The sequence below is a fragment of the Cervus canadensis genome, chromosome 5 (assembly GCF_019320065.1).
Source record: "Cervus canadensis isolate Bull #8, Minnesota chromosome 5, ASM1932006v1, whole genome shotgun sequence".
In the NCBI taxonomy this organism is placed as follows: domain Eukaryota; kingdom Metazoa; phylum Chordata; class Mammalia; order Artiodactyla; family Cervidae; genus Cervus; species Cervus canadensis.
In genome coordinates this window covers 93880608-93896474 of record NC_057390.1, presented here as the reverse complement: position 1 = coordinate 93896474, position 15867 = coordinate 93880608, and the positions used below count along the sequence as shown (strand labels likewise).

At 55.6% G+C, this 15867-nt stretch overlaps 1 protein-coding gene and 1 long non-coding RNA gene across 21 annotated transcripts in view; one reads left to right on the top strand and one right to left on the bottom strand.

The window, feature by feature from the left end:
* DNM1 (dynamin 1) overlaps window positions 1–12955 on the bottom strand; it is a 44265-nt gene extending 31310 nt beyond the window's left edge. For 12 of the 20 annotated variants that reach the window (XR_006269576.1, XR_006269578.1, XR_006269582.1 and 9 more), the window contains exon 1: window positions 12679–12955. Coding sequence is in view for 13 of the 20 variants with exons in the window: in XM_043469705.1 (XP_043325640.1) it covers window positions 12679–12839 (161 nt within the window). In the remaining 7 variants the exon portion in view is untranslated. The remainder of the gene's footprint in view (window positions 1–12678) is intronic. The other 8 variants (XM_043469707.1, XM_043469709.1, XM_043469710.1 and 5 more) reach the window with 1 other exon arrangement.
* Window positions 11675–15431, top strand: LOC122442214. Its single transcript, XR_006269583.1, has 2 exons — window positions 11675–12120; window positions 15048–15431. It is a non-coding gene; the product is annotated as an uncharacterized LOC122442214 (long non-coding RNA).
* The last annotated feature ends 436 nt before the right edge of the window (window positions 15432–15867 follow it).

Here is a 15867-nt window from a genome sequence, read left to right as displayed (position 1 = left end):
GGGAGGGCTCTTCCATTCTCTGTCCTCACCCTGCCCCACCTCTGGGGAGAGCAGAGACTAATGAGGAGGAGTCAGCCACTTTATGGGGAAGGAGGATGACAAATCCTGCATTTATCCATCATTTCTAGATGCCAGGCAAATGCTTTTCATTTGCGCAAGACTGTGAGGCTCAGAAGGGCAGGGCTCGCACTTTCCCGTCACAAGAGGTGCTTAATAAATGGGCACTGAGGGGGCACGGGTTCAGTTCCTTGTCAGGGAACAAAGTTTACATGCCATGTGGCATGGCCAAAATATTAAATTTAAAAAAGGGCACTGAGGACTTCCCTGGCGGTACAGTGGATAAGAAGCCCTCTATCAATGCAGGAGATGCAGGTTTGATCTCTGGTCAGGGAAGATTCCACATGCCACGGAGCAACTAAGCCAGTGCACCACAACTACTGAAGCCCGTGCGTCTAGAGCCCATGCTCTGCAACAAGAGAAGCCACCGCAATGAGAAGCCTGTGCACTGCTATGAAGAGTAGCCCCCAGTCACTGCAACTAGAGAAAGCCCGCGAGCAGCAATGAAAACCCAATGGAACCAAAAATAATAAAAGGGAACTGAATCCCCAAGTCCTCAAAAAGTGCTCTCATATGGAGAAGATAACTTTACAGATGAGGTAACCAAGGCCTCAGAGAGGTGAAATAACTCATCCAAGGTCACCCAGTCAGAAATGGCAGAGCCGGGGAATCAAACCCGCTGCTGTTGGACCCCAGAGCCTGGGAACTTTCCCATCAAACTCTGCTGCCCCCTAAACCTGAGGAGCCAGACTTGGCTTTTTATGTAATTCAATTAAATTCAGTGTAGAACATATTTGGGAGCAGCTGCTCTGTGCCGGGCCCTGTGCTGGGCCCTGGGGATGGGAGGTGATGAGTCAGATGGCTCCCACCCCGAGGAGCTCACAGCGTGGTGGGAGAGACAGACAAGTAAACAGATAGTGTGATGCAGTGTGACATGTGCTGGAACGGAGGTGCACCAGGCAGCACCGAGGGGGAGGTGGTTAACTTTGGGTGGGGGGAATTCCTGTCTCTGTCTTTGCCCCTTACTCACTGACTGCTTTGCAGGGGTGACCCCCTAGTACTTGGGAACCCCCCCCCAGGACTGGAGAGATAGGGCATCTTGGCTCACAGAGGCTGGGGAGGATATGGGGACCTGGGGTCTACCTTCTTCCCCACCTTCTCCTCACCCAGCTATACCATGGCAACAGTAGTTGCCATGGAAACTACAGGCGGGGCTGGAAAGGATGGGACTCCCCACAGAGAGCCCCTCCCCAGGCAGAGACATGAACCTTCCCTGGAGCTCTAGCCTGAGAGCACCACCCCCCCACCCCCACCCTCTTCCTGCACAGATGGACCCATTTGGCCCTGGCAGGCCTGAGGGGAAGAGGTCCCTGAGGTGCCACGTAGAGGGTGTGGAGAACCCAAGGCCCAGCTGGAGGGGTGATCAGGGGTCTGGGCCAGCCTGCTCCGAGTTGCTGCCTCCCAGGGCTACTTAAAGGACAAGCAGCTTATGGGAAGCAGAGATTAGAGCACAGGGCATGTGTGGGAGCAGTGCCTACTCAGACCCAGATCTCCCAGGCCGGGTCGGGGATGGGCGCCCAGGTGGCCAGGGGCCCCATCTTGGCCCTGGCCCAGGCTCTCAGAATTCCCTGGGTGGCTTGTTCAAATGCACATTCCTCAGACAGGCTGGGTTAGAATCTTCAGGGTTGGGGTGGGCAGGGGAGTGGAGGTGGGAATCTGGATTCTAAACACAATCCCCATGTTCCCACCAAGTTTAAGGCTCCTGGCTCAGTGATGAGGAACTGGCGCCAGGCAGAGGCCCTGGGTTCGAGTCCTGACTTGGCCATTCCCCAGCCTGGTGCCCCTGGGCCAGTGGCTTCACCCTCAGGGCCTCAGGGTCCTCAGCTGTAAACCACATGATCCAAATGAGGCATCATATATGACCACGCGTGGCTGCAGAATGATTCCTGGAGCCTTAGCCCATGCCTGGAACAGAGTGGGCACTCAGCAGCTGGAGGGGGCTGCCAAGGAAAGCCTCCTATCCTCAGCACCCCTCCTTTGGAGAATCCTCCCAAAATTCAGCAAGGAATCCAAGATCCTGAAGAACCATCTGCCTCACCTCCTTTGGGCACTGAATCAGATCTCGGGATTCTGACCACATAATGTTGCCTGGAAACGATGGACCACAAGGAGGAGGAGTTTTCAGAGAACATCTCATTCCCCGTCATTGTCCAGGGGGTGGGACGGAGGCCCAGGGAGGGGCAGGGAGCTGTGAGGCCACACAGCAATGGAAGGGATGGCTGAGATGGGCCCAGAACCCGGAAGCCTGCTTCTCAGCTAGGCCCACGCCTGGACAGGCAGTGATGAGCACGATTGTTCCCACATCCAGACTCGGTGCCTCAGTGCCTGCTGGATTCTCATGCTGGGCACAGGATTCTCGTGCTGGGCACAGGATGGGCTATTGTAGGGGCTCAGGCAATCCTGGAAGGAGCGAGCATGGCTGAGCGACTCCACAGCGTCCACCTTTCGCCTGGACAGACTGCCCCATAGCTTCAGTTAAAGTGCCCCCTGGGGACTTCCCTGGTGGCCAGTGGTAGGGGGTCCAGGTTCTATCCTTGGTCAGGGAACTAGATCCCACATGCCACAACTAAACGAAGACCCTTTGTGCTGCAACTAAGACCCGATGCAGAAAAATAAATAAATATTGAAAAAATAATAAGGTGTCCCCTGGCGCCTTTGCACTGGGGATTCAGGCCTGATCTGGTCTCCCACCAGAGCCACCTCTGCACCTCCCACCCAGCTCCTGGTTTGCCCAAGAGAGGACAGAACAGGTGCTCAGAGAAAAGTGTGCTCGGCCCACCAGCCTCGACTGACGTGTGGGAGGGGTGGATGGTGACGTGCCAGTGCCTCCCACTCGTTTGGACAGATGGTGGTTTCCTGGGGAGGCCTTGCCTTGCCATTTGCAGAGACACCTTCAAACCTGAAGCACAGGCAGGTGAAATAAACACATCTCACGACCTCCAGGCCCCACATACGGCCTATCCAAACTGACACTGTCACCCCAGAGGGGCCTGGAGGAATTATACCCAGAGCTGCTGCTCCTAGTCTACAACTGCTCTGGGACCCTGGCTCCCAAGTCCTGCTGAGCTCAAACACCACCAGCAAGTAGCCTGCTTGGACTGGTGTGTGCCCGACGGCGGTCATCCTTGTAAGTCTCTTGTTTCCTGGACTCTGATGTCAGACAGGCCTGGCACTGGATGTCCGAGCTGTGTGACTATGGATAAATCATCAGACGTCTCTGAATCTCAGTTTCCTTATCAGTAAAATGGGTTTCTGTGAGGCCCATATAACTTAATGTCTGTACCCAGGCATGGTAGCAATGATTATAAATAAAACTTGTTGAGTGAGCTGAGCACACAGCCTGGGTTCCCAGGACCATGTCATCCATTGATGCCGCAGGGAGGGAGCTAGAAGATAGGTTTCCTGGGGGCTGGCCAGAAGAGTGGGTGGAGGCCAGAATATTTCCAGCCCAATCTTGCCTTGGAAGTGGAAGGGAAGGGGCCCAACAGACTGTGAGGTGCCCTCTGAAGCAGGGAGCCAGGGTGGAGGCGAGGGAGTGGGTGGGCCAAGAAATACAGTTGGGAGGAGGTGAGACTGCCCCCAAGCAACAAGTCCCTCTCTGTTCCTGCCGCCCCAGGAGGCCCTGGGCTGGCCCATGTCACACAGCCCATGAATTTCCAGCTGAGGTTTGAAGATTTCAGGGCAGCCCTGGCCTTAGCTTCCCCTGGTATTCTAATGTCCTGAGAGCAGGGCCTGGGTTGGCCCTATTTACCACGGTATTCCCAGCACCCAGCTTGGAGCCTGGCACGGAGCAGGCGCTCAGGACACCCCTGTCGGCTGAAAGAATGATTGGAAGAAGTTCCTCCATTTTCCCCATCACCGCCCTCATTGTACAGATGTGGAAACTGAGGCACAAGAAAGAGGGTTGCCCAAGTTCACAGTGCAAGTTGGTGACAGGGTAGGACTGGTGCCCCAGGCCCTGGATTCCAAGCCCAGCACTCTCCACACAACAACTATTCTTCAGTATTAAAGAAAACGTGTCATCTTTCTTTTCACCTTATCCTTCCATCCTTCCTACCATTCTTCTTTGCCTTTTTCCTTCCTGCCTGCCTCTCTCCCTGTTTTCCTCCCGCCTTCCTCCCTTTCTTTCAAGTGTTGACGACTTTATACTTTCAAAATGGAAACGATTTCTTTTGCCCCTGCTTTAAAAAAATCATATGCTCTCTCATTTTTTCAGAAAATACATAAGATGTTGAAAAAATAAAAAGCGACCATCATCACCAACACCTGGGGCTCAGCATTGTAAACGTTTTATCACTTATAAGAACAGTCATGACAAACCCCGATGGATTGTTGATTGCAGGCCAGGGATGCTTCCAGGGGCTCTGAAATCTGCATCATCACGAGGTTTCTTTCGGGGGTGATGGAAGAGGTCTAAAATTAGATTGTGATGATGGTTGCACAAATATGCTAAAAATCATTGAAGTGTGCACTAAAGATGGGTGAATCTTACAGCATGTAAATTCTACCTTAATAAAGTTGTTTAAGGAACCTGCAGCCTCTTGATTGATGCTCAAACGGCTATGTGAGGTTGGCCTGGCCAGTTTCCCCAACTTGAAGGGGAAGAAACAGGCACAGAGAGACAAAGTCAGGTGCCCCTCACGGACCCGGGCTCCGAGCCACACTTGGGTAGCAGCTCTTAGCAGCTCTGCCTAACAGCTCAGCGTGGACCTTTCCCAAGTCGCTCAATATGGAGTTACTTCTGGATCCTTATTTCTTTCATTTATTTCGCGATGCTGGGTCTTTGTTGCAGCATGCGAACTCTTAGTTGTGGCATGTGGGATATAGTTCCCTGACCAGGGATCAAACCCGGGTCCCCTGCATTGGGAGCGCAGAGTCTTAGTCACTGGACCACCAGGGAAGTCCCTGGATCCTTATTTCCTATCACGAACAGCCTGAGGTGAAGGAATCTCAGCTCCACTAAATTATCTCCCTGCTCTGAACCTCAGTTTCCCCATCTATGAAATGGGACACAATCCAGCAGCTCCCTCCTATGGCCAATGAGGGGATGCCTCAAGACCCTGACTGTAGAAGGATCTAATTAGCAGGCTGCCCGTTGGTGCTGCCCGTGAATCACCTGAGTGCCCATCCTGGGCTTGGTGCCTACGTGTGCCAGGGAGCATTGCATTCACCTGCTGAGATGTTTCTCCCCATCTGGGCTGATGGCCTCGTTTCCCTGTGCTAAGATTGGGAACAAAACAGTGGCGCAGAGATAAGCAGGTAAAACATTCATAATAACCTTGGTTGGATCTCCTCTGCCAGGAGCTCTCAGCCCAAGGTCATGGGCCTCTTTCTTCCTCTGTGGTCCCTCATTCTGGGAGAAAACTGAGTCCTGCCCCACATGCCAAGGTCAGAGGCTGGAGGGTGGTCAGGGAAGGCATCCTAGAGGAGGTGTTGGATGATGTGAGATCTGGAGGTTGAACCAGGGAAGGAAGAAGACAGAGGTGGGGTGAGGCACCTTCCTGGCAGAGAGAATAGCAGAGTGAGGGAGAGGGACAGCCCATTTCCCCATGAGCTGCAAGATACTTAGGTGGCCGCGTGAGGGGAAGCCTGGCTGGGTAAGGCCAGCCTCAGGGTCCCAGCTCAGGAGATAAGGCTCTGCTTGGAGGGCAGGGAGCTAAGAAGGGCTTCAAGCAGAGGCATCGGAATGGGAAGCCCTAGAGAGTTCTGAGCTGCCCGACGGAGAATAGCAAGAGAGGAGTCTGTCCTGGGTGGTGGGTAGGACAAAGGTGATGGTGGCCCAGGTACAGAAGGGATGGACTGGGGCAGAACCCACAGGGTCTGTAGACTACATTGGATGGAGATGATGCGAAAGGAGCTGGGAGCTGATCCCGGGGCCTCTGGCCGGGGCACTGGGAAGGTGACGGAGGATGAGATGGTTGGATGGCATCACCAATTCAACAGACATGAGCTTGGGCAAACTCTGAGAGATGGTGAGGGACAGGGAGGCCTGATGTGCTGCAGTCCGTGGGCTCGCAAAGAGTCAGACACGACTTGGTGACTGAACAACAACATAGGAGTTCCAAGTGGCTAGAGCTGACTGCTGCAAATGGTTGGTGTTCCTTAGCCAGAGTTCAGTCCAGGAGGGGGTAAGAGGGCTTGAGAGATAACCAGGGAAAGCAGAGGAGGAGAAGCTGAGGCCTATGGAGAGGCCAGCACAGGGGCTGGGGTGCAGAGGGTGGACATTCACGTGGAGACGGAAGACCCGTGCTGGTTCCTGTCCTGCCTCCGATGCACCGCTGTGTGACTTCAGGCGGGTCCCTTACCCTCTAGGTGCCATTTCATCACTTGAAAACTGGGGATGATGCTCCTCCTACTAAGAGGTTGCTGGTTCCAAGAAGACAATAATCCGCACTGCCCTTGGACCTGGGGGCGTGGCCCCATCCTTGTTGGGATCTTTGGCCTCACCTTCCCCATGAAGCAAGGGGTTCCGGGGACCAAGGGAAGGTGCTCAGCTGGAGCCTGTGCACCCCTCCTTGTTGTTATTGTTGTCTTGGTTGCTCAGTAAGCCTGACTCTTGGCGACCCCAGGCCTGTGGCCCGCCAGGCTCCTCTGTCTCTGGGATTTCCCAGGCAAGAATGCTGGAGTGGGTGGCCATTTCCTCCTCCAGGGGATCTTCCTGACCCAGGCATCAAAACCGATCTCCTGCATTGGCAGGTGGATTCTCTGCCGCTAAGCCACCAGGGAAGCACCTGAACAGCCCTCCTAGGCCACACTTAAGGGCCCTGGAACTTTCTCTCAGTCTCAAGGGTACCTCTAGGTTCTCTCCCACCTGCGGGCTGCCCTCAGTGCGAGGAGGCAACCTCGAGGCTACAGTTGATGGAGCTGGAAGATGAGGGCAGCCCGGGGAGTCCCCACCCCATCTCAGAACTCAGAGGAGTCTGAAATTCTAAATTCCACACCATCCTGCCAGGTTGCTTTGAAGGTGTGTTTGTCAAGGTGGGAGGGCAGAATGCATTGTAGTTAGCAATTCCTTAGCTTGATTTATAACTGGAATATTTAGACATATGGCATGTGGGCTCCACTTCCGCCTGTTCCAGGCCTGATAACACCGCGTCTGTGACTGGCGGCCTCCGCTCCCACCTGACCCCTCTGCACCGGCCTGCCTGTGTCCCCTCCCCCTGTTTCTGACCCTCCAACCCCAGCCAAGGCCAGGGAAACTCAATTCTCCTGACGCCGGGATCAGATGCTGTCTGCCAGAGTCACCTTTCATTCCCAGCTCCTTGGGGCCACTGGGTGGGGCAGAGGGTTGGAGAAGACATCCTCTAGCAGGGATGGGCACACAGGTCTGGCTGAGGCCATGTGCCAGGAGCGTGCTCTGAGCAGGGAGGGGCACAACATCATGGGTTCTCTGGGTTGGGGTGGCTGAAGGGCCCGCAGTGCCTTCCAGACCAGCCTGATCTCACTGCGATCTCTGCTCCTCACTGCCCTTCTCTCCTCCGGGTTCCACCTCCGGCCTTTCCTCAGGGGGGACCCTGCACCTGGAGTGGTTCACTCCTTTGCCTGACCAAGTCCTATTTTCGCTCAGGCCCAGACCTAAACGCTCAGATGCCTTCTCTGGCCCCCTGACGACTCCTGCTCCGTACAACATCAGGGTCCTGGTACACTTCTTCAAATCCACAACATAAGAGCTCTTTGTGTAATGTAGCCTCTGTCTGTCCCACTCAGCTGTGAGTCCCCCAAGAACAGGGATGGGTCTGGCTTGTTCACAGTTCTATCCTCAGGGCCTGGCGCACTGCAAGTGCCAAGGAGATGTCAGTTCCCTCCGCCTCTCTACTTCTGATGTCTCAATTATGCCTTAATCCTCTTTGGCCTCAGTCTCTGAATCTGGGAAATGGGATGTAGCCTGAAGTGTTCAGAGGAAGAGACAGATCTTAGTAGTGGAGGATGGTCTGTCCCCCATGGCAGGGGCTGGGTCTGACCAAGAGAAGGGCTCTCAGAGGCCAGAGACTGGCATAAGGTCTGTGCTGGGACCAGAATGCAGAGAAAGGGGATTGGTAGGAGGCAGGGAGCCTGAGTAAAAGGTTTCCCAGGTGGCTCAGGGGTAAAGAATCTGCCTGCCAATACAGGAGCCACAGGAGATGCTGGTTCAATCTCTGGATTGGGAAGATCCCCTGGAGAAGGAAATGGCAACCCACTCCAGTATTCTTGCCTGGGAAATCCCATAGACGGAGGAGCCTGGCAGGCTACAGTCAGTCCATGGGGTTGCAAAGAGTTAGACACGACTTAGTGACTGACCAACAACTCAGTGAGCCTGAGCTGGGGTAGACAGAGTCAGCAGAGGAAACCAAAACCCTATCCCCCAGGCTGCCCTTTGGGCTCTGGGCAGAGGCTCACTCACCAGGCTCCCTGCCCCACCTGCATCCTTGCCCCTCCTCCCAGCTGGTACCTATGCCCAGGCAGGAACAGAATGGGCACGTCCTCTGGGCCAGACCTGACCCTGAGTGCTTCAAGGGCATGATGTCAACACTCGCCACAGTCCCGTGATGGAGGTGCTATTATTATCCCCATTTTACAGATGAGGAAATAGCAGCTGGGCAGGGTTTAAGAAACATGCCCAAGTTTGCCCAGCGTGTAAGTGCCAGAGCTAAGCTGCAAACTCAGGTCTGATTCCAGAGCCTGAGCGCTCAGCCCCTCTGCCACACTCCTGCCAGCCCTGGCCTCCCGGGGGAGCCAAACAGGAGGGAAGATGGACAGTGCCCAACAGTCAGCACGCCTGGGCCTCAGAGTGAGTGAGGCCAGGGGTGCCGGAGCCTGGAAGCCTGTCCCAGGACACCTGACTTGGTGCCAGATGGGTATAGTGGGGAGGGGACATGCATCTGGGGGCAGACGAAGGGAAACCTGGGGCATCAGACATCTGCTCACAAAGGGCTGGGGTGTCCGGGGGCCCACGCACACTCCGCTGTCTGTGCTCACCACTGAGATGATCTCATCTACGCTCACGAGTTGACATCCCATCTCTTCCAAATTTATATTTCCAGCCCGCCTTCCCTCTGAGCTTCCGACTTGCATCACCACACTGCCCACCTGACATCTCAGACTCAACGAGTTCAAAACCAAACTCCCGATCTTACCCCCCGACCCCCAGCCTGCTCCTCCCAGACTCCGTTAATGGTACCAACACCCACCGGGGTCACAGGTGCTAAAGTCATCCTGGATTCTTCTTTCCTCACCGTCTATATCCCATCTCCCAGCAGGATTCGTAGGACTGTCCTCCAAAATACATCCTGAACCCCACCATTCTCCCCTTCTCTCTGCTAAAGCCCTGGTCCAGGCCACCTGTGTCCACCGCAGCAGCCTCCGCACCTGTTTCCTGTCCCCCTTCCCAAGTCACACACTTGCTGGAAGCAGCTCAAGTCATTCCACTGCTTAAGAGCTTCTGATAATAATAGAAACAAACATAGTTCCTCAGCTTAATCTGAGACCCCTGCCTACCTCTTCCATGCTGTGTCCACCTTGCTCACCAAACACCAGCCACAGTGCTTCCTTTCTGTTCTTCAAAGATACCAAATTCGTTACTGCCCCAGGGCCTTTGCATGCGATGTTCCCTCAGCTTAGAATGCTTCTCCCCAAATAGTCACATGACTTCTTGTCCCTCAGTTCTCATCTCAGATGCCATGGATTCCTAGACACCTTCTCTGACCTCCCTGTGGAAAGTGGCCCTTTTCCCTCCCAGCATTGACCATGGCCCCCCGTTTTCTTCTTCATGTCCATCTGCTGGACGCCTGAATGAATCAGCCTTAGTCTTCCTTTCTGTAAAAGGGAGACAAAGAAAAAGCATAGACCCAGAGCAGCCCTGCCAGGGTCCTGGGCAGCTGCCTGGGCCACCTCCACTACAGAGATTACAACAGGGCCCTCTTGGGTGCCCGGAAGCCTGGAGCAGCCTCGGCTTCCTCTGATATATTTTCCACTTCCTCTCCATGGGGGGTTGACTCCCGGGAAACCTCAGGAGACAGAGTGGCTGTTACCATGCATACGGGTCTGGGGAGCCAGCCCAGGGTGGAGAGCAGGCCATGCCCCTACCCTGCCCCAGACCTGCGCCTGGACACCCTGTGTATCCTCCCATGCGGCTGCAGTCAAAGGCTATTTGATTGTGGAGGGCAGCGAGAGGGTCTAGGCCTCTGGGGGCCGAGTCCGAATCTCACTGGATCCCTCGACAAGCTAACAGTTGCGAAGTCAGCTGTGGCCAGGCTGGCCTGCTGTGCTGTCTACCGGTACCTCTCTCTGCTGGATGGTGGACTCTGAGAGGGCAGCGGCTAGGTCTTCTGGCCCATGTAGGCCCCAAACCTAACTGAATATCGGTATCTCCCTTCCACGTGTCTGTAAAAGGGGGCTTTTACACCCTGAACTCGCTGGAGCCCCACACCCACGTCTCCAGAAGGCGGGGCAGCAGCTGTCAGTGGGCCCATTCCTCGGATGGGGAACATGGGGGCCCATACACCTGCACGCCCTGTGCTCCACGCTGAGCTGGGCTCTGAGAGGTGGTGCAGGCCCCAGGTTGGAGTCTGACAGATGCGGTCCTTCTTGGCCCTGTGACCTTGGACAGGGCCTCTAACCTCAGCGTCTCAGTTTCCTCCCCTGCAGGGTGGTCATCACAGTACCCGCCTCACCGGGCTCTTGTGACCCGTCCCGTATAGGCTGGCAGGGGGCACAGGGGAAGGGCCCGGCAGATGGTGGCTGAGGTCAGCTGCCCCCCGGTGCCCCCTGTCCAGAGCACACAGCAGGCACAGAGCACGCGTGAGCAGAGGGAAAGGCAGCCCTACGGTTTGTACCCTGAAAAGGGCAGGATGGCCACGACTGTCATCTGAAGCATGAGGGCCTCGGGGGCTTTATTGCCTCCAGGGTCCTTCCACCCCCCTCGCTCTGACTGTCGGGCCGTAGGGACAGGGACCATCTCTATGTCTCTTGTCTGCATCTCTGCAGCTTTGGTGGGGGGGTCACATGAGCAGGAGAGGGGTTCTCTGGAAGCCCTTCCCCGGGAGACAGACGGCGTCCCTCCTCTGCTGAGCAGATGGGCCCGGCCGCCCCCACAGTGGCTCTCCTGCGTCCCACAGATATATCGCTCCAGGCAGTATCCGTCTCCCTCACCCCTGAAGCTGACACTGGGCTTCCCAGGTCATTTGAGGGGCGGGGACGACAGTCGAGTCTAACCGACCATATTAGAGGTGGGGAAACTGAGGCTGAGACAGGGCAGTGACTCGCTGGAGGTTTCACAGCAGAACCTGGCTTGGGACCCAGGATGTCTCAGCCCAGAACTGTCCTCCCTGGGATGGGGGAAGGAGGAAACCCTCCTGCCTGCCTCCCTCTCTCCCACAGGTCATCCGCTTCTTTACCCATGAAGGTCATTGGAAGAAAGCTAGGGTTTCTGAAAGAGGTGAGGGTGGCAGATGACAGAGTGGGGAGGTCAGTGTCAATTCTCTTGCCTCCTCCCTCAGTCTGCCCAGCCCCTCCACTCCGCCTCCAGCCCCCCGCGAGAGGGCCCGCCTCTCTCTCCTTCTCAGCCCCCGGAAAGCCCATCTCTGTCTCCCCTTCTTGGGGGAGAGCCTGGGGGGTGGTCACGACCCTGCCGGCCTCCCTAAACCCAGGGCTCTTTGTCTTGGTGGTTGCCCCTGACTCCTTGCCACCTGGCCCTCCCGGCGCCTTGTGGGATCCGAGGCAGGAGGGGGATTAGGTCGTGCAAATGGCTCCCCCCACCCCTCCCCGCCAGCCTGCCTCCCTCCCTGTCTTAGTCATCTCTGTCCTCCACCGCCTTCTCCCTCCATTCCAATCCCTCTGCCAGGCCAAGGGGAGGACGGCACTGACAGGCGGCCCCCCCCCACCCCGCAGGGGCGGCGGCAGGGCCAGGGGCCGGCGGCTCCGGGGAGGCTCAGAGGCGCTGGCTCCCCCCACCCCCTCTTCCTCATCCTGCAGTCGCGCCTCCCCCCTCTTCCGCGCTGCGCACGGATGGCGGCCGGAGCCGCAGAGGTGTGTGTGACGGGGGAGACTGTATCTGGTCCCCGATGCCCAGGGGGCCATGTCCTCTCCCAGGGGCGACTGGAGGGGTGTCCCCCCACCGCAGTCCAGGAATCCCTATGAGAGGAGGGGGAGCTGTCCATAGAGCCTGCGGGCACGGCCCCCGGGTGCTGCCCGCTTCAAGAGACCACCCCCAGAACCGAGGGGAGTCATGCAAGCCCCTCGGTGCCCATGGGGGGTATGGGGGGGAGGTGGTGGACAGCCCTTTGCCCGGGTCTGCTGTCTTCCTAAAGGATGGAGCAGAGGAGGGGGGCGTGAGCCCGCGGCCGCAGGCTTGACGTTTGCGGCCCAGCGGGGGTGAGGGGGGTGTGGGGCGCTGCGCCCCAGAGGGGCTCTCGTGGCTGGGGAGGGCCGCCTTCTCCTTCTGGCTGGAGGTGGGGGCGGGGGGCCCGCGCCGTCCGCGGTGCAGCGCCCGGGGCTGCGAGGTCGCGGCGCCGTCGGGGCCGGGTCCCGAGACCCGGAGGACCCAGGAGCTGGGAGTCCGCGTTCCAGGGGCGCGCCGCTTCCTACCTGCCTACGAAATTCTCGAGCACCGAGCTCTTGCCGGCGCTCTGGCCGCCCACCACGGCGATCTGCGGCAGATCGAGGTCCGCGTTCTGGCCGATGGCGGAGAAGGCATCCTGCAGCCGGTTGACCAGCGGGATGAGATCCTCCATGCCACGGTTGCCCATGGCTGCTGCTGGCCCAGTGGGCTGCGATCCGGCCGCCGCTTGGGCTCCCGGCTTCGGCTCCGCGGATGCAGCAGCGCGCTCAGACGCTTTTCTGTGCCGCGGATCCCCCCGCCCCTCGGGGATCGGAGCGCCGAGCTGCGCCGGGGTGCCGCGAGGGGGCGCCCGCAGCGCCGCGGATCGGCAGCCGTGCGCAGGCGCCGCCCGTGGCACTATGGGGACTGTAGTTTTCAACTTCTGCGGCTTTTGGGGGCGCTCGAACCGTGTTTGGGGGAGGCACAGATGCTGCACCGCACGTTATCTTTCCTGGAAACGGGCAAGGTCTCCTAGGTACCAGGTACCCTTAGTACCAGACCTCTTGGAGAGTAGTCGTGGCTGCTTCACTCCCTCTTACAAATGGGGAAACTGAGGCTTGGAGGCACGGGCCTCCTCCAAGGTCATAGTCTTCTGACCTTCAGTTTCACTCGGCTTCATTGCCTTCTACTTTGGTTGTAGCACTAATTTATCTCCGGCATTTCCCTTCCCGCCTTTGGGCTTCAATCTCCCTGTTTCTAGAAGGAAAAGATATAGAGCATTAATTCAACAAATATTTACTGAACAGGTTCTGTAAGTCATACCCTGTTCTGGGCGCTGGAGATATAGCAGTAAACAAGACAGACCAGGTCTCTACCCTCATAGATCTTACAGTGAAGACAGACAGTAAGTGAATAAACAGATAAATGAAACGGTACAAGTGAATATAGTGTACACTAACAGTGATGCGAGAAATAAACATAGCATATGAAGAGTTCTCTTTAGCCTGGCAGGTTAGAAGGGTTCTCTGTGGAGGTGACAGTTGAGAAGAGACCTGAATAGTGAGAAGCAGCTAGCCAGGCCAAATGAACAGCAGGTACAAAGGCCCTGACACTCGGAAGGGCCTTCTTGGGACAGTTGGAACGTCTTGTCCTGGTAAGTGATGTCTTCTCCCCAAACCATCAGGGTGGTGGTAAAACAGTAGGGCTCGAATCCAGAACTCTTGAAACCCTACCCTATTTATTTTTTTCACATGGAAAGACCATGGGTCCCCAAGCCAAGTTGTCCACCTCTGCATTTAAGGAACCTAACTGGGACTCCCCACAAGGAGGCTAGGAAAGAGAGAACAGAGAGAGAACCCTGGAGAACAGAGGAGCCTGGCGAGCTACAGTCCCTGAGGTTGCAAAGAGCTGGACATGACTTAGAGACTGGACAGCAACGACAACCCTGTTCTACTGGGGATCAGTAGGTCACCGTCTGTGAACAGAGTGGAGGCCACTGCTGGGAGATCAGTAGTCTGTAAATTGGAGACTGTGGTTCATTCACTCATTTAATACATATTTATTAAACCAGGAACTTTGCTAGGCCTCAGAGATAAAGCAGGGAGCAAAATGGGTGAAGCCTTTACCTTCATGTGGCTTGTAGTCTAGTAGAAAAAGAAGGACAGATTACAAATGAGCCAATAAATATGATTGTCAGATAGTCATGAGTGCTTTGGAAGACAAGGAAGCTGGAGAAGTTGGAGGTGGGGACTGTGTTGCTGTTTTGCATACAGTGGTTGGAGGAGGATTCTGGTAAGGTAAAAATTTGAGCAGACCTGAAGGAAGTATGGCAATAACCCATGTGGACATCTGGGGAACATCTGGGCAGAGAGGAATAAGTGGATCCCATTCCAAGAGCCTGACCTGGGTCTTAGATGAGCTGTGTGATCCAGGTCCCTCCATATCTTTGAGCCTCAGTGATCTAATCTGGGTCATGGGGATAATAGACTGGAATGCCCGTGAAGGGCATGGCCCCGGTCTGAGGCTCAGGCAACCCTTATTAAACCACTGCTCTGAGGATGCTGATGATCACAACCTTCCAGAGAACTGGATGTGGATGTGGGACTGCACATCTTGTGTGGCTGCTCCTAGCCAGCCTGTTGTTATGCTCTGAGAACCAGAGAGGGCAGAGATGAAGCCTGGATTGGTGCCATTCATTTGGTTAGAGGGTGCCAGTTACAGATGTCTGCCTAGAGGGGCGCCATCGTGGCTGGTTTGTTTTTCCTAATTACAGTAGAGAAATGTATTGTAAAAATCAGACTTTACACAGTATTTGAAAACTTCTGGTCATCCTTCCACCCAGAGATAACCACTGTTTAGAGTTTATTCCCTGGTCTATCCCATGTATATTCATTTTGTTTCATTTTGTTTTTTACAGAAATGGGATCATACTATAAATCCTGTCTTGCTGAATCACCCATGCCAGACGAGCAGCCTGGGTATCACCCTGAGTTGGTCGGAAATACACAATCTCATGCCTCACTCGTGACCTGCTGGATCACAACCTGCATTTAACAAGAATCAAGAGCCCCGGAGATTCCTGTGCACATCAGAGCTGGAGGAGCTCTAATATATATTATTATATACAACTTGTTTTTTTAGCAACAGTGAGTCTTTGAGGTCTCTCAGTGTAAGAACAGAGTGGTCATGTTCCTTGTTCGCAGCTGCATAGTTTCCCACTGTTTACTAGTGCTTTGGTTTTGTTCTCTGGTTTGGTAAAAATGATTGTGCTGGGCTTGAAGAATGGATCAATACAATGCCACCTGGCGGTGTGTGTGTGGAGAAGGGTTGATGTTCTGGGCAGAGGAACCAGCATAAGCAAAGGTGGAATCAGAAAGGAAATGAACCTGATATCGACACTGGCCTCATTCCCGTGGGGCTTCCCAGGCGGCTCAGTGGTAAGGAAACCTCCTGTCAATGCAGAAGATGCAGGAGACAAAGGTTTGATCCCTGGATCAGGAAGATCCCCTGTAGGAGGAAATGGCAACCCACTCCAGGATTCTTGCCTGGGAAATCCCATGGACAGAGGAATCTGGCAGAGCTACAGTCCATGGGGTCACAAAGAGTCGGACACGACTGAGCAACTGAGCACACACACACACACACACACACACACACACACACACACACACACATACACACACATGCACCCACACGAGTCATTCCCACAGGGCTTGGTGAGGACCAAAGGAGGGATA